Source organism: Larus michahellis, chromosome 16, assembly GCF_964199755.1.
Source record: "Larus michahellis chromosome 16, bLarMic1.1, whole genome shotgun sequence".
NCBI classification, from domain to species: domain Eukaryota; kingdom Metazoa; phylum Chordata; class Aves; order Charadriiformes; family Laridae; genus Larus; species Larus michahellis.
Genome location: NC_133911.1, coordinates 2,947,397 through 2,966,018, shown reverse-complemented (window position 1 = coordinate 2,966,018; position 18,622 = coordinate 2,947,397). Strand labels below are relative to the sequence as shown.

General features: G+C 46.5%; 3 protein-coding genes across 8 annotated transcripts in view; 2 read left to right on the top strand and 1 right to left on the bottom strand.

Annotated features, from left to right (window-relative positions):
- Nucleotides 1–120: 120 nt before the first annotated feature.
- On the bottom strand, nt 121–2,752 carry MRTO4 (MRT4 homolog, ribosome maturation factor). Its single transcript, XM_074560327.1, has 8 exons — nt 2,678–2,752; nt 2,527–2,585; nt 2,358–2,461; nt 2,187–2,268; nt 1,936–2,003; nt 1,265–1,416; nt 758–834; nt 121–456 (listed from the first exon to the last, which is right to left on the bottom strand). The coding sequence occupies exons 1-8, from the start codon at nt 2,703–2,705 to the stop codon at nt 307–309; spliced, it is 720 nt and encodes a 239-aa protein (XP_074416428.1). The 5' UTR covers nt 2,706–2,752; the 3' UTR covers nt 121–306.
- Nucleotides 2,753–2,763: 11 nt separating this feature from the next.
- Nucleotides 2,764–14,540, top strand: EMC1 (ER membrane protein complex subunit 1). The gene is made up of 23 exons (XM_074560314.1): nt 2,764–2,960; nt 3,137–3,261; nt 3,538–3,603; nt 3,771–3,864; nt 4,329–4,457; nt 4,618–4,744; nt 5,105–5,254; nt 5,588–5,755; nt 6,348–6,419; nt 6,903–6,962; nt 7,208–7,330; nt 7,565–7,661; nt 8,385–8,501; nt 9,426–9,625; nt 9,871–10,020; nt 10,607–10,768; nt 11,013–11,132; nt 11,376–11,513; nt 11,886–12,059; nt 12,220–12,430; nt 12,656–12,740; nt 13,228–13,357; nt 13,545–14,540. The coding sequence occupies exons 1-23, from the start codon at nt 2,881–2,883 to the stop codon at nt 13,722–13,724; spliced, it is 2,958 nt and encodes a 985-aa protein (XP_074416415.1). The 5' UTR covers nt 2,764–2,880; the 3' UTR covers nt 13,725–14,540.
- Nucleotides 14,541–14,806: 266 nt separating this feature from the next.
- The window catches only part of UBR4 (ubiquitin protein ligase E3 component n-recognin 4), a 79,275-nt gene continuing 75,459 nt past the window's right edge, over nt 14,807–18,622 (top strand). For 5 of the 6 annotated variants that reach the window (XM_074560312.1, XM_074560311.1, XM_074560310.1 and 2 more), the window contains exon 1: nt 14,809–14,997. In XM_074560312.1, coding sequence (XP_074416413.1) covers nt 14,864–14,997 — 134 coding nt within the window. In that variant the 5' untranslated portion in view covers nt 14,809–14,863. Of the gene's footprint in view, nt 14,998–18,622 lie in introns of all 6 variants that reach the window. The other variant, XM_074560313.1, reaches the window with a different exon arrangement.

Here is an 18,622-nt window from a genome sequence, read left to right as displayed (position 1 = left end):
AGTGATAGGCGTGCCATGTCTAAGCTGCATTACACTTCCAGGCTCTCTGCCTAGCTTTCACGTTTGAGGTGGCATTTCCTCAGATCCCAGAAACAGTAACAGGCAGCAGCGACAACCATCTGAGGTTTTAAATGTAAATTTATATATATATATAAAAAAAAGCATAATTAGGTCATCTTTTATGAAGAGCACGTTTGAGCTGATCGTCCTTGTCCTCTGGGTGCGAACATGAAAGGGAAACATGCTCCTCTTTTTTGTCTCTAAAATAGAGTAGAACTGTCTAGTGTCCAAGCACAAGGACTGCTGCTAGTCCTCATTGCTGTCATCATCATCGTCATCCTCCTCTTCCTCCTCCTCTGCTGTGTCTCCCGCAAGCTTCTGGAAGTCTCCCGTCTCAGAATTCCACAGAAATTTGATGGTGACTTTAAACTCCGCCATCTCGTAGCCAAAGAGTTTCTAGGAAAGGACACAGGTCTGTCATTCCTGCTTTATTGTCTCCGTGACCAGCGTAGCAAAAACACACTAAATATCGCTTCCAGGTGGGAACTGCAGCAAAGCAGGAGCAAAAGTAATTGCTGCTGGGTTTTAGCACTCGCATTGGGAGTTCGGAAGGATGTTTGCTGCACCCCACTGACCAACACCCAGAAGTTCTGCTCGCCTTCATCCGAGAGCTCGCACCCTCCAGCCGAATTAACCTGAACAGTTAATTATTTTGTATCGGGGGAAATAGGGGCTTGTGCGTTACATCATTACTCACCAGGACACGGGCTTGTTCGGGGGTGAGAACGTCCCCTTCTTTGCAGACTTCGTAATCTGAAAGTAGTGTCACCACTCCTGCAGGAACAAGACCTCTTGGAACAGGCTCACCAATACCGGATAAGCCCACAAACACTGCCCTTGGCAGCTGATGCCTTTCCATGCAAACAGCGGTACACCCCAAGAAGCTGGGTGAGATCAACTCTAAAAAAAAAACCCCACATCTGGCTTCTGAACAGGATGGCAGCACGCTAGGCTAGGCCTAGGTGTTTCCACTGAGCAAGGAAGGTGTCTTGTAGAAGGCTGGTTGTTTCAGTTGTCCTTTGAGGAAGGATGATTTGGGAAGAACGGTGCAAGAAGAATATAATGAGTTCTATGACCAGCTGAACAAGTTGTCCATTGGATTTTCTCCAAAACCAAATTCTACTCAATTATTTAACATTCTCCTTAAAGGATCTTATCTGCGCAGCTAAAACATGAAGCTTACCTTCTCTGCCACTTCACGTACCTTTCTTTAACGCTGTTGGCAATCCCAGCTGCCGTAATTGAGGCTCCATGGAGTGGGGGAACTGCTCCAAGGGCCCCGTGTCCAGGCTCACCGTGTATGTTGCCTTGTTCCCTGCGCGGGCAAAGTCCACCTCTTTGAATCTGGAGAACCACCTGAGATGGGGAACGAGAGCTTTAGCTGTGGAGGGAACATCCCTTGGCTGAGACGGGAATTATGGCACAGCCTGCTGTAGCTTCTTCCCCAGTGTTGCAGGGATGGCAGAGAAAGATGAGAGGAAAAACCTCATGAGATCATCAATGCTTGAAGAGAAACGTTGGTAAGTGGAGTAGTAGAGTGGAAAAAAGGCTGCTCAGCATTTCATAGAATCGTTAGGGTCGGAAGAGACCTTTAATATCATCAAGTCCAACCACCAACCCAGCACTGCCCAAACCACCACTAAACCATGTCCCTCAGCACCACATCCACCCATCTTTTAAATACCTCCAGGGATGGTGACTCCACCATTTCCCCGGGCAGCCTGTTCCAATGTTTGATAACCCTTTTGGTGAAGAAATTTTTCCTAATATCCAGTCTAAACCTCCCCTGGTGCAACTTGAGGCCGTTTCCTCTTGTCCTATTGCCTGTTCCTTGGGAGAAGAGACAGACCACGGTGGTGACAAACACGTACTTACTCGTCCACCTCCTCTCTGGTGCGGTTGGTGAAGAGGAGACCAACTTCACCCCGGAGGTGTTTGCTGACCTGAAAGACAGAAGCTGTTGGTGGGACTTGAGCGGCACCCAGGGACTCACCTTCTGGGGTCCAGAGCTCTCATATCACGATACGGATGGATTCGGTTAAAACACCAGTGGAACTGCGACTCAAGGAAGCTCTGTCATCCCTTGAGGTTTTATTCCATGAAGCTTTGGGACACGCAGCCCCTACCTTGTGCAGATTCTCCTTGTACTCGCTGCTCGGCTCCCGTCCCAGCGCCACCATCATGACTTTGTTCTTCCCGAAGAAGATCCTGAGGAGGAAGAAGAGATGGCGGCTGTCAGCTCCTGAGGCACTCACCCCTCTGCCACGCCGGCCCCCCCCTCCACCTCCCTGCCTCACCTGCTGTGCTTCCATGCGTTCCTGACGTCTTTCAGCTTGTTGTTCCTCATGTTGGCGACGGAGAAGACGAAGATGTACTTGTAGGTGTCCACGCATCGCCGCAGCTGGAAGGGCAGCGGTTAGCGGGGACCGGGGAGCGGGGCACCGCGCGGGGCCGGGCCGCACTTACCTCAGCGATCAGCGCCTGCTTGGCCTCCAACCCCTTCCTGGGCGTCCGCGTCAGGGAGACTGCGGGGAGCGGAGGAGAGAGGCGGCGTTAGGGCAGGCTGAAGCCGGGCCCGGGGAGCGGAGGGGGACGGGGGGCGCGGCGCTCGGCTCACCCTTGCGGTCCCGCTTGGACTTCGGCATGGTGCCGCCGTGCTTCGAGGCCCCCTCCCTCGGCGCCGCGCGGGCTGCTGGGATCACCGGCGGGCTGCCCCAAGCGGTGCCTGTCTTCAGCCGACGCCGCTCAGGCGGGTTTTCCGCGCAGGCGGCGGCGCGGGCGGCCCCGCGGCGTTAAGGCCCCCTCGGTGGCCGGCCTACTATGGCGGCAGGGCTTTGGACGCTGCTGCTGCTGCCCGTGACGGTCGCCGTCTATGAGGACCAAGTGGGCAAGTTCGACTGGTGAGCGCTGGGGGAAAGCTGGGGGGGTTCCCACGGCGCCGGGATCCTCCCGCAACAAGCCCTGGGCCCGCTGTGCTGCCTCCTCCGGCAGCCGCCCGTTGGGCCTTCCCCCTATTGCCCCCTCAGCGAGGCGCCCCGTTGTCCCGTTTAACCCCAGCCCGCGTTTCCTCTCCCAGGAGGCAGCAGTACGTGGGGAAGCTCAAGTTCGCTTCCTTAGAGGCTTCGCAGGGTTCCAAGAAGCTCATCGTGGCCACCGAGAAAAATGTGGTGGCCGCCCTGAACTCCAGGAGTGGTGAAATCCGTGAGTGAAGTGGGGTTTTGTTGTGGGGAATATGCCTGTTGCCCTGGGGCTGACGTGTCAATTAAAGTGAGCTATGCTTTCACACTGATAAATTAATGCAGGCAAAACTGCTTTGTCAGAATGAGAGGATTTAGCCATCAGTTCAAAAGCTGTTGCTTAAGGCAGGCAGACTGTTCTCTGCATAAACTTATTGCCATGAAGAGTCTAGGTTTAAAAATAATAACAAACAACTGCCTTTGGGGGAGAAAATCTTGTTCTGATTTAACTCTCTTTCAGTGTGGCGCCATGTAGACAAGGGAACCCCCGAAGGAGCAATAGATGCAATGCTGATCCATGGGCAGGGTAAGGAGAACATGCAGATGGTGTGCTGGGGCCAGCAGTTGTCCTTGTACTTGGCATCTCAACCATGTCTTAGAACACAAGTTGAAAGTGCCAGAATTCGTTGCCTTGTTGATCTGTGGTGGGCTGCAAGTTCTATGTTCATCTCCTTTTCTTCATTTGCTGGGCAGATGCCATCACTGTGTCCAATGCTGGACGTATTCTGCGTTCCTGGGAGACCAACATTGGCGGGTTGAACTGGGAGATGTCACTGGACACTGGCAGGTGGGCTTTTGTGTTTGCACTGTCTTTTTCCCTTTGTAATCCTGGACCAGGAAGGAAAAAAGGGGTTGTTGACCTTGTTTGCCCTTGTATAATGGGGAAAAATTAGTTGGATGTAAGGTTTCTGAAGTAACATTTGGCTGAATTCGTTAGGAATGCCTGAACCTTGCAGTTAAATCTAATGCTGTTTCTATTTCTTAGCAAACCAGTAAGAGGAAGAGATACAAGTATTTTTCATAGGTGGATTTTGTCTTTAAATATATAACACGTTCAACCTGCATCTGGTTTGGGGTGTTTGGATTCCAGTCTTGTGCTCTGTGTTGAGATCAGCAAGGATGGATTACCTGGGCTATAAATCATATTTCAAGACTGATGTTAAGTGTTTGAAGAAGGTCTTCAAACGGAGTGTGGGTTTTTTTCATAGAAGAAAGTAATTTTCTAACTTATTGTCTCTGTCCTGTGCTTAGTTTCCAGGTGGCTAGTTTGGTGGGACTACAGGATGCGGTGAAATACGTGGCAGTCCTGAAGAAGGCAGCCATCTCTCTTCACTACCTTTCCAACGGGCACCAGAAATGGGTGGAACACTTACCAGAAAGGCAAGAAATTATTTTTAAGTAGAAGTGTAGACTTCGGCTATGCAGCCTGTTGCCTTGGAGAGGAAAGGATGTCGTCCTTGCCTTACGCTTTTGAAAACATCTGAAAAGAGTAACGTAAGGAGACAATGCTTCATGGTTGCTGCTTCTTCTTCTCTTGCAGTGAGAGCACTCAGTATCAGTTATTGTATTCCCATGGGACTGGAGTGATCTACGTGCTTGGAATCGTTCCCCAGAGCCACTTGAATATTTTAACTTTCAGTGTAGAAGATGGAGAAATTACGAAACAGGTAGTGCTTGACTACAGATCCAAAATATTGAATTTGATGTTAACAAATGTACTTCCAACTAGATGGGGTGTGGTGTGCAGAGTAATTAATTGTTGTTGTAGTACAGATAAACTTCCCTTTCACTGTGGCATTGCCTACAGGCCAATAAATTGATATTGCTGCTGATTACCCTGAAAGCAAAACTGAATTAGACTTGCAGATGTTAGTCAGGACCATCCTGGAGATCTCAGGCTGATAGTTTCTCCCAGGGTCATTGGGGGAAATAATTCTGACTTAAAATCTTGGTTGTGTTCAAGTTGGTTCTTTGAAGGTTTTGTTCTGTTGACAACTCCATCTTTTTGTCTACGTCTCGTTTGGCAGACCAGAGTAGCAGCCCCGTGGCTGAAGAGCTTAAATGGTGCGTGCGGCGTGGTGGGGGAGGCAGTGCTGGTGTGCGTGGACACAGACACGCATTCACTCTACGTTTGCTCTTTGGAGACGGAGCAGGAGATGAAACAGATCCCGCTGCAGGTGAGAAGTGTTGAAAAGGCATTGTATGTAATTCATTGTCCAGCAGATTTGGTGCCTGACTGAGCGCGGCAGCACAGGGGCTCTCCTATCAGTGAATTACAGAATGATTGAGTGGTGTCAGGGGGAGCATGATCCATAACTTGAGGGAAGGGAGAGAAAACTTTGTTTATCTAATCCTTCCTCCTGGATTGATGTCTTCAGAGCTTTGCTCCAATGGACTAGGCCTTATGGGGAAACTCTTCATAAAGCTTATATTGCTGCTGATAAAAGGAAAATATTAGTTTCAGTGAAGAAAAGGTTCTTACGAACACATACGCTTATGTCTTGTCACAGTCACTTGACCTGGAGTTTGCTGATGGCTTCCAGCCCAGGATATTGGCCACTCAACCCAGCGTAATTGGTGCTTCGCGGACTCAGTTCTTCTTGCAGCTGTCTCCGAGCCACTTCTCTCTGCTGCAGTACAAACACGGGCTGCTCAGCCACCTTCGGGACTTCCAGCAGGTAACCAAGATAAATGCGCTTAAGCAAAAGGGCCAACTACAGCTTAAAATTCTTTAAAACAAACGCCTCTGTAATTAAGTGTTCTGAACAAGCTGGTGAGCTTCTCATTTTGATTGTGCTCTTGGCTGCAATGCTTGAAAACCATTTCATTTCACTTATACTAGCTGCTGAAATATTTCCAGCGGTCAGTGTAGGTACGCTTTGTTTCCAAGAACTGTCAGCATTGAGACAGTTTCCTGGTTTTGAGGTGGGCAGAGAGACAGGCATGTCTGAGTGGCCGGTGGTGCAGCAGTATTTTTGTTAGACCAGCTGAGAGGTTTTGAAAAGCAAACAAGCTTTAAAAAGCTCAGTAACACTCAACGTGACGGTTCAAAAGCCTGTGGCAGGTCAACTGTTTCCATCTTTAAGAGAAGTATGTTCAGTATTATAAGAGATATTTATTCTTTTTGTTTGGTGAAGCAATGAAATTGGAAGTTTGGCTGTGAAAGATCATATGTTTTTAATTCTAGTAGTGGCTTAATTTGCTGCACAGGTAGGTTTTGAGATTTTTCTTGTTTGTTTTATGATTTCCTGCTGTTTTTTTTCTTTTCAGGCAGCTCTGGTGAGTTTTGCAACAACTGGGGAGAAAACTGTGGCTGCTGTCCTGACCTGCAGGAGTGAACTAGTGAGTGCAATTTCCCTGTACTATGTAACCACCACGGCTCTAGTGTAGATATGCACTGGGGATGGGTTCCACAGTGTTTTCCTTCACAGACCCGGGGATGGGTAGTAACTTCGGGAAGAGGAAGATTAATTAGCTTCTTAGATATATGAAGACAATGGTAATGCAAGCAGGTCTTGATCGTATCCAGCTAAGGCTACCTCTGGCTTGGTGAAGCATGCTGTCCTGTGTGCAGCCTCTTTCAGCTTGTGTATGTGCGCATGTAACCTAGGAATCGTCTCTACTGAGCGGTTCTTGGGGATACCAGACTTAGCAAGGTTTAATTTTCATCAGGAATAGAACAGAATGTAACTCTTTCCTGCCTGTTTTTAGAGTCAAGCTGAGGCGTGTCAGGCACTCAAAAACTTTTTTTTTTTTTTTTTTTTTTTTTTTAATACTCTTTACTGGGGTCTGAAGCCATGTTATCTCTTCTCATCCTTGTTTCAGAAACCTGGAAGTTCTGATGGCCTTCATGCTGGAAGTACTCTGGAGGATTCCCGGAAGCAGGTATAAAGCGCGCTTGTTCTCAAGAACAGTAGAAGTTCTTGACAGTCCATTTCATTCCTTTGCGTGCAGGGACAGAATGAAAAAGCTGTTACAGCTTCTCTTTGGAGACTGATGTTTTGTAGCAGCTCCATGTATATGATCTAAAAGCATCTTGAAGCTGCAGTTCTTGCTGAATATGAAATCCTTCTGCAGAATTAGGTGGGGCATGTACGTTTAACTCAGCTGTTTCCCACCTCTTGTTATAGGAATCCTTGACCTGCTCCAATCAAACCTACAATATTAATCTGTACCTGGTTGAAACTGGACAAAGATTGTTGGATACCACAATTACCTTTAACCTGGAGCAGAGTGGTGCCAAGCCACAGCAGGTGAGCAGGGAGAGATTCTTTCAGTCCTGTGGTTTATCAGACTTGCGGTGCTCTCCCTACCCTGGTTTGGCAGGATTGGTGGAGCCCTTCAGCCAAGGTGAAAAGCATTCTGTGGACACACCAGATCACTGCATACAATCAGACTCTTTGCTCTTGTTTCACCCAAGAGTTCTTTTTTCTCCAAGGAGATCACGTGATCATTAACCTCACTGTTCTGCTTGCTCTTTTTCCTAGCTATACATCCAAGTTTTCCTGAAGAAGGATGACTCTGTGGGCTATCGAGCCTTGGTTCAAACAGAAGACCACATGCTAATGTTCCTCCAGCAGCCAGGTAACTGGCGCAAACAGCTAACCTACTCCATTTTTAACAGTGTGCACCTTGTCACTGTAGGACAAGAAGAAAACCCCAGCTCCCAAATGATTATGTTTTATCATTGCTTTCTTTGGAAACTAGTAAAAGGAATTCAACTGTCCTGCGCTAAATCCCATGAAATATTCATCCTCACAAGACATCTTATCTGAGAAAACAGTTCTGCAGTTCTTTGTGCAGACAGAGCCTTCAAATTCCATGGGGTCTCTGCTGATTTCAGAACTCTGTAGGATGAGAATCTAAGCTGTAAATCTTCCTCAAAATTTCTTCAGAAAAGATCCTCATGGCAAAAACCTCTAATTTGCAGAAAGGGTTGAAAGTCCATCTGGATGACATGAATTTTCTAGGGTTTAAAAGGCATCCAGGTGTTTACACTGTGTATCTCTTATTTTAAACAGACTTAGTGACCGTAACCCTTTTAAAACATCAGATTGCTTTTACTGTTCCTGTGGGGTTTTTTTCAACTGCGTGGCTCCAGTTGCACAAAGTATTTGTCTTTTGTGAAATAGCTAATCATGTGATATTAGATAGATATACGCTATTTTGGATTTCATTAAGAGCAGTGATTTGAATTTGAAGGGTCCACTGGAAGATGCTTTTATACTGAGTGATGATTTTTCCTCTAAAAATCTGTTCCCAGATATTAAATTGTTTTTTCCATATTCTACTCTGTTTTCTTTCCAGGAAAAGTTGTATGGAGTAGAGAGGAGTCACTAGCAGAAGTGGTAAGCTTGGAGATGGTGGATCTGCCTCTGACAGGTGCACAGGCTGAGTTGGAGGGAGAATTTGGAAAGAAAGCAGGTAAACCATACATGTAACAGAATTACCTTTGTGAGTTTGTTTTTCTTCCTGAATAAATGTATGTATTGTTTTCTTTGTCCTCTGAGCAGAGAGTTAGGATTCAAATTTCTATTGGTGGCAATTAAAGTGAGCAAAAATAAACCCACTTCTGTCTAAACTTTTGAAGTCCAATGCCAAATGCAGACGCCATGAGCGTATTACATTGTTATATTAAAAGCCGGCAGCAGCAGGAGGGATTTTGGCCATCTCTGCTAAACATTTCCCTTTGACTCTTTCTGGAAGACTTGTTTGCAATAGCTTTTGTTTTTGCTTTGTTTTGTTTTTTCTTGCTGTCCTGGACGCAGCCATTCAAGGTAACCTCCGACTGCATGCAGTGTTTTCTAATACTGACTAATGCTTCCTAGTGGAACTTGATCTGTCTGCTTGCTTTCCTCAGTGGTGAAATATAGTTGAAGTCTGGTGTTTCGCTTATTTTGACAAGCTAAATATAAACCCTCATTGGGCAGAATTAAGTATTTTTTTTACTGCAAGGTCTTTTGTTGCTCTGAGTAATGAATGCAGAGGGAGATGTAGACTTTATAGGTGGGTAAGCTTTAGGTGGGCACTTGCTGTGAGTACCAGTCAGAAAAAAGGAATACAAAGGAAGAGATTATGTGTTCTGCAAGAAGGTTTGCTTTCAGTTGATGAGGGCAAATTTTGGAATGAGCTGTACCAGTGTGAAGTGGGAAAAGGTTGGTAAATGTCGGAGTCTATCGTAGAAGCGATAACTAGAACTCTGCTGTTCTGGAGTGGGAGGCAGAGGCAAAGAATTATCACAGGTTTGTGCATGGCAACATTTATTCTGCTTGCTGAGGCCATCATTTCACTCAGAGAGTGGGACACGACATTTTTTCCCTCTTGTTGTCACTGTTGGTCTATTTGCAGATGGTTTGCTGGGGATGTTTCTGAAGCGGCTGTCCTCCCAGCTTATCCTGCTGCAAGCCTGGACCGCCCATCTTTGGAAGATGTTCTATGATGCCAGGAAACCCCGGAGCCAGATTAAAAATGAGATTAACATTGACAATTTGGCCAGAGATGAATTCAACCTCCAAAAAATGATGGTGATGGTCACCGCTTCGGGAAAGGTGAGGAAGCCAGGGTAGAAATCTGTTTCTAGACTGCAGCAAAGAGTCTCAGCTCTGAATTCCCGCCCCTGTTTTTAGCCGGGCTTTGTGCAGAATGTTGTGAGAAGATGTGCAGAATGTTTTGTGGTAGCTTTGGAGAAGGGAGTAAGACTCTTCTGTCTTTGTTATATCCCAAAGAAAGATGCAGTGCTTGAATGCGAGGGATGTGTTGTTCTAAACTTCGGCTTTACTGTGTCTCTGCTCAGCTTTTTGGTATTGAAAGCAGTTCTGGCACCATCCTGTGGAAGCAGTATCTCAGGAACGTGAGACCAGGCTCCTCCTTTAAGCTGATGGTGCAAAGAACGACAGCCCATTTCCCACACCCTCCGCAATGTACCTTGCTTGTTAAGGACAAGGTGAGTCCCTTTCCCGTATGCCTCTGTTGAACGTGCTTAGCATGGATATTTGCCGTTTGGAAGGGCAGAAGAGAATATCTTTTTGGGTATCGTCTGGTTATCACTGATGTGGGGGCAGGAGGAGAGCGAGAGCTGAAGGGAAGCAGACACACAATCCTAAAAAATGTAAGGATGCTCATTTTGAAGTCTTTTATTGAAACAAAAGAAATAATTTCATCCAGTTTCTTTGGTCATGTGATATAGGTTGTGTGTGGTCTCCATTAGCGAGGGGATGATGGCTGTCCCTTAGCTGGCTGCAGGATGTTTTGTACTCCATATGTGAGGGAGGAGGAGACACTATCACATGCTGAGACTGCTTCAGCAGGTGGCAGATAGGGTTTAGTTAAAGCCATGAACACCGTGTTATGCCATGGTACGGTTTTTATAAAGAAATGTGGGATAGAGTATATGTGTATCCAACCGGAATATTTTGAGGATGGAATAGCTGAATCCAGGGTATGAATAGTCAACACCAGCAGGTAACAGGTAGAAAACCAGCTCTTTTGTCTGCCTTAGAAATAAGGTTTGCATCTTGTTTGTTTTTTAGGAAACCAAAATGAGCTTTCTGTACGTCTTTAACCCCATCTTTGGGAAAAGAAGTCAAGTAGCTCCCCCTGTTTTGAAGCGTCCAATTCTTCAGACTTTGCTTCTGCCTATTATGGATCAAGACTACGCCAAAGTACTACTCTTGATCGATGACGAGTACAAGGTAAATTGCTTTGCCTGGAGGCAGTTTTCCTCATGTTCTGGTTAATTATTCCCCTCCCTTTTGAAGCAAGATAAAAAAAAATGCCGTTGAGTAATATTTCACAGAAAACTATGAGGTTATTCTGGTAAGACAGACATTATAAACCTGATAAACATGTTTGAAATAATTTTTTCTGTGTTGTTTTGGGGTTTTTTTTATGTGTGTCAGTTGGTTTTTAACGTGTGTTTCAATTTTTCTTTTCCAGGTTACAGCTTTCCCAGCAACTAAAAATGTCCTTCGCCAGTTAGAAGAAATAGCCCATTCTATCTTTTTTTATCTTGTTGATGCTGAGCAGGGAAAACTCTCTGGATTCAGGCTGAAAAGGGTATGGAAGATGCATTACCATCTTCAGTGATGTCAGTTTCCTAAATAATGGTAGATCTTTTAATTTGGTTTATGGAGTTTTGCTTGAGGTAGAAACAGTTCAGCTGACGACTTCTACTAGGCCTCAAAATGTGCCCAAGAAAGTTAAAAATTAAAAGCAGAGAAAGCTCCCTGTGTCTTACTGGTGGAGATGGTGTCTTTTGAGGGCAAGATAAACCTCCTACGTCATGTTTTTTTCTGGCAGGACCTGACCACAGAGGAGAGTTGGGAGGTGATCATTCCCACCGAGGTCCAGAGGATAGTGACTGTGAAAGGGAAGAGGTCCAATGAGCACGTGCACTCCCAGGGCCGTGTGATGGGAGACCGCAGTGTCCTCTATAAGGTGCCGTCGGAACTTTTTGTTGACTTTTTGTTGATGCTTTATCTCATAGGAAGATCTCAGCACTGTTTCTAGGCACTATGTTGAGATTAACTGCCCTGTGGTGCCATTTTTTCTATATATGCATTGGTGTCCGTAACCCCCCTGCAGAAGATGCTAATTTTGGTGGAGATATCTTGTATAAAATATTTTCATGCAGCAATTAAATCAGTTAAACATCTGATGATGAGGGGAAAAGCTGCTTGATTTCTTCAGGTGATTTGTACTAATAAGATACTTCGTTTATTATATGCCTAGTCCCAGATGAAATGCAGATAAACAAGGTGCCTGTGGCACTAAAGTTGGAATTCTCAGTGGTTTTGTCTTTTTCTCCAGTCCTTGAATCCAAACCTGCTTGCTGTGGTGACAGAGAGCACAGATACGCATCATGAGCGCACTTTCATTGGAATATATCTGATTGATGGAGTCACGGGCAGGATCATCCACTCCTCGGTACAGAAGAAAGCGAAGGGACCTGTCCACATTGTCCATTCAGAGAACTGGGTGGTGGTAAGAAGTTATTCTTGTCTTGTTCTTTACGTTTGGGAGGTAGGGGCAGTTGCTGAACCTGTGTGGAGAAGACTTTTTGGCCATTGTCTGTGATTTCCTGCTACCTCTGTGTTACTGACTCTGCTTGCCTCATATTCCTAAAATTCTTTTCTCATTCCAGTACCAATACTGGAACACGAAGGCACGTCGGAACGAGTTCACTGTGCTGGAGCTGTATGAGGGGACGGAGCAATACAATGCCACAGCCTTCAGCTCCCTTGACCGCCCGATTTTGCCTCAGGTCCTCCAGCAATCTTACATCTTCCCATCTGCTATCAGTGCCATGGAGGCCACCATCACCGAGCGTGGCATCACCAGCCGTCACTTGCTCAGTAAGTATATGCCGCTCTGTTCTGAATGTGATTTTGCTACCGGCACGAGCCAGGTTTCACGCTGAAAACCGAGCAAAATGCAGTTTGCTGACAAAAGTCCTGCCTGGGGGCTGCCCTGGACTCCCAGGAAGTTCAAAGCTGAGCACGAAGAGAATATTTATGTTAAGTGTTAAAAAATGCTGTCAGAAATGGCCATTTTAAGATGTATTTTTTATTAATGCACAGTTGGGCTTCCCTCCGGGGCTATCCTCTCCCTTCCAAAGGCTCTGCTGGATCCTCGCCGCCCAGAGATCCCTACGGAACAAAGCAGGTAAGGAAAGCACGAAAACTGCTGTTCCTGGGCAGCTTGTAAGAGGGATGGATCTTGTGTATAATATGGTAGTGTGAAGTAGAGCAACTTGTTCTGGACAGATTGAGGACAATTCTTGCATGAAATTCAGCAAAGTTGCTTTGTTCCAGTCTGTGATGATGGAATAAATTTGTCTGTAATGAAGCAGGTCTTAGAGTTAGCAAAACCAGCCTGTTGTGTCTGCGCTCTAAGAAGCAGCAGTCTGAGTAACTCTCTGAAGTTTTTAGAATTACACCTATTTTTCAAACTTCAGAAGCTGAAAAGCAGGCTGCTGCAGTGTAGTCTGACCCAGCTGGCGTGTTCGATTTTCATCCTGCAGCAAAAATGAATCTGCACTGGGAAAAGCTGCTAAATTTGCTGATTGAGGTCAGCTTGTGATGATAAAGCTAGGAAACACAGATGATGTGCTGTTTGACTGGGTTTTGATTTCTCTTTAAATGCCTTTCAGAGAAGAGAACCTGATCCCGTACTCCCCTGATGTGCAGATCCATGCCGAGAGGTTTATCAACTACAATCAAACCATATCCCGGATGAGAGGGATTTATACAGCCCCTTCCGGCCTGGAGTCTACTTGTTTGGTGAGTACAGGGCTGAGGATTCAACGTGGGGCTGTGGATTTTGTGGGCAGAGCAGTGCGATACCATAGCCTGTGGCAGGGACGAACTTCCAAACCTTCTTCTTTTAATCAGAATTACAGACCCATTTTTGATGTATCTGTTTTTCTGCTGGAAGCTGAGTTACTAGCTCATGATCTTGTTTCTTTAGGTTGTCGCGTATGGCCTGGACATCTACCAGACCCGAGTGTACCCATCGAAGCAGTTTGATGTCCTGAAAGACGACTATGACTACGTGCTGATAAGCAGCGTCCTCTTTGGGCTAGTTTTTGCCACTATGATCACAAAGAGACTGGCCCAGGTGAAGCTGCTGAACCGTGCCTGGCGGTAAGGCTGCGGGCACGGGGAAGGCCGAGGCTGGAGAAGGTACCTGCCACCCTGCGTTGCTGCTGGGTTCCGTTAGAAATTCCAGCTTGCGTGGCTGATGGATGCGAACATCTATATTGTATTTTTGCTGGAAGATTTGGGAGGAAAAGCTGCTAGCTCAACGAAACGATACGCTGCCTACATGTCTCCCAGTGAGAAGAAATGAAGAAATGGAAGAGAGACAGAAAAAGAGACATCAGTCTGTTATGAGTAAAAAAGAACTCTCCTAAACCTCCGTTAAAGCCCTAAACTCTGCAATCATGTTATCTCCCCAATGTTAGTGAAGATAATACTAAGGACGTGTGTCCTCTTGATCCGTGCCTCTTCCTCAGCTCCAGCCGTGACTAAAGCCTTGGTGAGAGGAGGACGGAGGGGCTGTCGGCCGCAGGGAACACGAGCCAGGGTAGTGTGCGAGGCTGGAGAAGAGGAGACGATATTGGGTCATTCCCTTAGAAACTGGGTGGACGTCAGTGGGAACTGGCCTCATCGGGTCACGTCGTTACGCTGCAGGGCTCTGGGCGGAATTTGAATGTAAACCCTCTCCATGTTCTTTATTTATTATGATGACAGCGTTGTCTCCTTCCTATTTTGTTTTTTTTTTAAATTTTCCCACCGTTGGTGTACAACACGGGGGTTCAGGTGTGCAGACCCTCGCCCGCTCCCCCTCAGGATAATGGCCGTTATCCCTCTGTACCTGGATGTACACTCTCATAGCCGAGTTTCACAGCGCGCTGTGCCCCCGGGAGAGGCCGTCTCAATAAAAGCCCGGTTCTGAGGAGCAGTAAGTGGTTTGGGTTTTTTTTTTTTTTTTTGGCCCTTATAAACCTCGACTCGGGGGTTGCTCCCGGGCGGCGCCATTGCGCATGCGCCGCCCTCCCGGCCCAGGCACGCGGAGTGCGCATGCGCGGCGCGCAAAGTTGCTGACTCATGTACTGCGCAGGCGCCTGAGCCGGGCCCTCCTTCTCCAATGGGGAGGTGCGCCGCGCGCGTGGGCAGTGTGTCACTTCCTGTCTCGCGGCGCGTGTGCCGCGGGGGGGAGGCGCTTCCGGCTCGCAATCCCCCGCCGCCGCCGGCCCCCCCCCCTCGCCTCAGCGGAGCGGCAAGATGGCGGCGGGCGGCGGCGCGGGGGCCGCGGCGGAGCCGGGCTGGGAGGTGGCAGTGCGGCCGCTGCTCTCCGCCTCCTACTCGGCCTTCGAGATGAAGGAGCTCCCGCAGCTGCTCGCCTCGGTTATCGAGAGGTGAGGGCTCACCGGCCCGGGCCCTGCCTCCCCTCAGCGTCCCTCCCTCAGGGCGGGTGCCCAGCGGCGGGGAGGGAAGCTGGTGGGGGGCTGTGGGGAGCGGCCCTACTGGGTGCTGGGCAGGGGACAGCGGTGGTGGCCAGCGCCTGCTGGGGCTGCCGGGGAAAAAGGGAGCCCCGAGCAGCGTCCAGGGAGTTACGCCCAGCCTCCTCCCGCTTTCCTGGGGACTGGGAGGCTCTCGGGGTGGTGCCCTTGGGACCTAATAAGCGGGGCTGAGGATGCACGCCTGGCTGTTGGCTTTGCCTGCTGTTCGGCCACAGCAAAAGCACCTTTGACAGTTCCCCCGCGGAGAGGCTTCGGGAGTGTTGTTGCGTTTTCGCTTTTGTTGAAGCGCTTTACGCTTTCACAGGCTGTGCCGTGAAAACTGTTCGCTCATCTGGGTTATCTCCTCCGGTGACAGACTCCTGTGGGGGGCCATTGGGTGGCATTAACTTCCTTTTAGTTTGGTTTCTACCGGTGAAATACTGCTCACGTTTTGAGGAGAAATGAAGCTGAAGCAAATCAAGTCTGCCTTTTTTTAACCAGAGAAGTTAGACTCAGAGCATGACAGCAGTTGTTGGAGCTGTATAATTTAACTTATAGCTTATTTTGTGATCTAAAACACTAAGTATGAATGCCACAATATTGTGCTCAGTTACAAAGATATAACCCTGACCATAATAAGTTGTTAGGAAACAAAAAATAAACACTGCGTTAAGGAAGATAATAAAATAAAGCCGTGTGGTATTTTGCTTAATATAGAATCGCTGAGCTTACAAACAATGGACGCTTCAAATGCATGTTCTGGTTCTATATATATAGTAGTGGTTCACCTAGAAACCTGCACATACTCAATATTTATGTGATTTGGGCAGCTCTTAGGCTAATCTTTCTTTTAGGGACCATTTCAGCTTCACTTTTCCTTGTGGAGCTCTGTTGTCAGTGCGCCTAAAGTTCATTATTGGAGTCTTTCAGCAGAAGAACATCACAGAAACACTTAAGTGTTTCTTCACTTCTGGGAGAGGTTTGTTTCTGTCAAAAGTGAGAACGATGGTTTTAGTTTCCACTTGAGGCAGCAGTTTGTTGCTTTCAAGTCATGCTGCCCTGAGTTTTGAGTTGTGTGCCTGATGCTGACAGGGTTTAATGCAAGCGCAAGGCCCGTGGAGTCTTGCAGGACAGTAAATTTTATTTCATGCCTTGATATAACGTGGCAAATCAGAGAGGAAAAAGTAAAGCTTGTTTATGTTTGGAGCTATGCTCTTCTGTTCTGAACAAATAACATATCTTTAGATTTCTAATCTAAAATATTTTATCTGTTCAGCTTATTTTTAGATGATGATTGTTAGCTCTTGTAGTGTTACTGTTGGTTGACACAATCCACAAAGCAGCTGCATTTCCCCTTAAATAAACGTGGTGCAATGACAGTGAAATCAGTAACATTATTCTTTTCAAAGTAAATCGATAAAGTCCTTTTCCTGACAACTCTTATATTTTAGGTTTAAGCATTGTCAAGTTACTGGAATTCCCCTGTTAGCATGTATATTCAAGAATTGATAAGCTTTGGCCTCTTATTTGACATAAATTACGGAAATGCTGACTTGGAAAGGCGCAACTGAAGGGGAACACATATAAAGTCTGTGGCAGTCAAATGAGACTGGTTTTCAGGGAAGTGTTTGGAATAGAGGGAGAACTGCACCTGCTGCTGTGCCTTTTCAGGGAAGAGGCTGCTTTTGTGCCTGCTGCCTTACATAAAGAGTCTATTTCGGGCCTGTTTGAGATTTGGAAGCAGAGAAAGGAGGTGGTATTTGTTGCCGACGTGTTATATTTGATACTGACACAGAGGCTTCTCGCTTAGCCTGAGTAATGAGTTTCCCTGGGAAGCAAAAGTTATTTAAGCAATAGATCACAATATGTTAGCTGAAAGTTATTATTAAATCTCACTGTACATGCGAAATAACATAATAGCACAACACAGATTAAACTGTTATCTTTTATTTATGTTTATTTGCAAGGATTTGATGATTAATTGACAGATGCCTTCTACTTTTCACCACCATAACAAGTCCACAACTTGTTTTAATAAGACTCAAGCCTCTTATTGTCCAATCCAGATGAAATTCCCTATCTTGTTCTGGTTTTGGCACCCCTTGTGTTCTTATACCTGGTGGGTATTGTGTCTTGCACAGCTTGCCCTATACAGCAGAAGGGTAATTGAGGGAGGAGCTGCCAATTTCTCCTGTACTCTGTTATTCCCAAATTGTTCTCATTTGTTCTCTTAAAATACGTTACATACATCTACTGCTGCTGATTTACAGTCAGGTATAAAGAGATAGGTGAGCAAAATTAGTGTCTGAATATAAGAGAGCACAAACTTTTTTGCACATTCAGTCTCTGGGCTCATTACCCATCAGTGCACTTCTGGCAGGAGATGGCGAGGTGAAGCCTGATGAGCGAGACACTGAAACTCGGTTGTTTTACGCTGCTCAATATCTTCAAGTAAAGCCTCTCTCTTCATAATGGCTCCTTTTCTATTTCAGCTTTCCAGGTAGACTAAATAAAAAAAAACTCTGAGAACTAGGAAATCAAAGCTACAAAGCTGATGAGTATATTTCTCTGTTATTTTTTCTGGAGAATTGATATATTCTGGAGTTACTTCTGTTTCAGCCACATCTCCCGCCATGACTGGAAACGATGACTTAGGATAGAAAAAGGGAAGGTGACTGGGGATAAATTTGTTGCTGTTCAGGTCAGCAGGGAACGGTGTGTCCTCTTCCTCCTCCCACCTTGCCAAAGCTGCCAGCATTGTGTGCAGGTGGGTGAAGAGGATACGTGGGTTCATTCTGCTGTACTCTGCAGCAGTGTTAGTCATTGCCACACTTGAGAAATCGTTTTAGTGGGGTATAGCGTGCCACGATAGGCTGTGATTCCCTTTGCTCCCCACCAGGAATAAACTGTTGCCAGACGTGGAGAAGGCTGTGTTTTGAGAGGTAAAGTTGAAGTGGCGAGTGAAGTTGAGTCGTATAAATCGGTTCTTCCAACTTGCTCATTCATGTCACTGAGTGAAAATCTGAAAGAAATTAATTTAAGCATTTAATAGGCAGATATCCGCATCCCTCAGTTTTGTGGCTGGAGAAATGAAGGGCAGAACTAGCTATGGAGGCAGAGCTGTGTTTCTGTCCTTGACGTGGTTGCCTTCAGGTTCCTCTGCAAATGGGATGTGGTGTGACGCTTTATTGCAGCATCCTTTAGCGTGTTGTTTCTGAGCATAAATAAACGTTCTCTGTGGCCAGTGAGCCTCAGAGACTTGACTTTCAGTGTGTTGATGTATATTTTGCTTTACAATTTTTACTTTTGGTTTGAGTTGGCATTACGTTTTAACTCGCTCTGGGCTTTGCGTTGATTTGTGCACGGGGCAGAACGATGCAGATCTCTGAAATGGCAAGTTTCTACCCATGAGGCTGATTACAGTGGATGTATTTTTCTCCTCTGTGTGTTACCTGCCAAAACTCTTTACTCCCCAGCTTGTTGCAGACACTGCTGTTGTGTATTTGTCGTTATTATGCAATTGCCTGTTTTGATCCTTCTG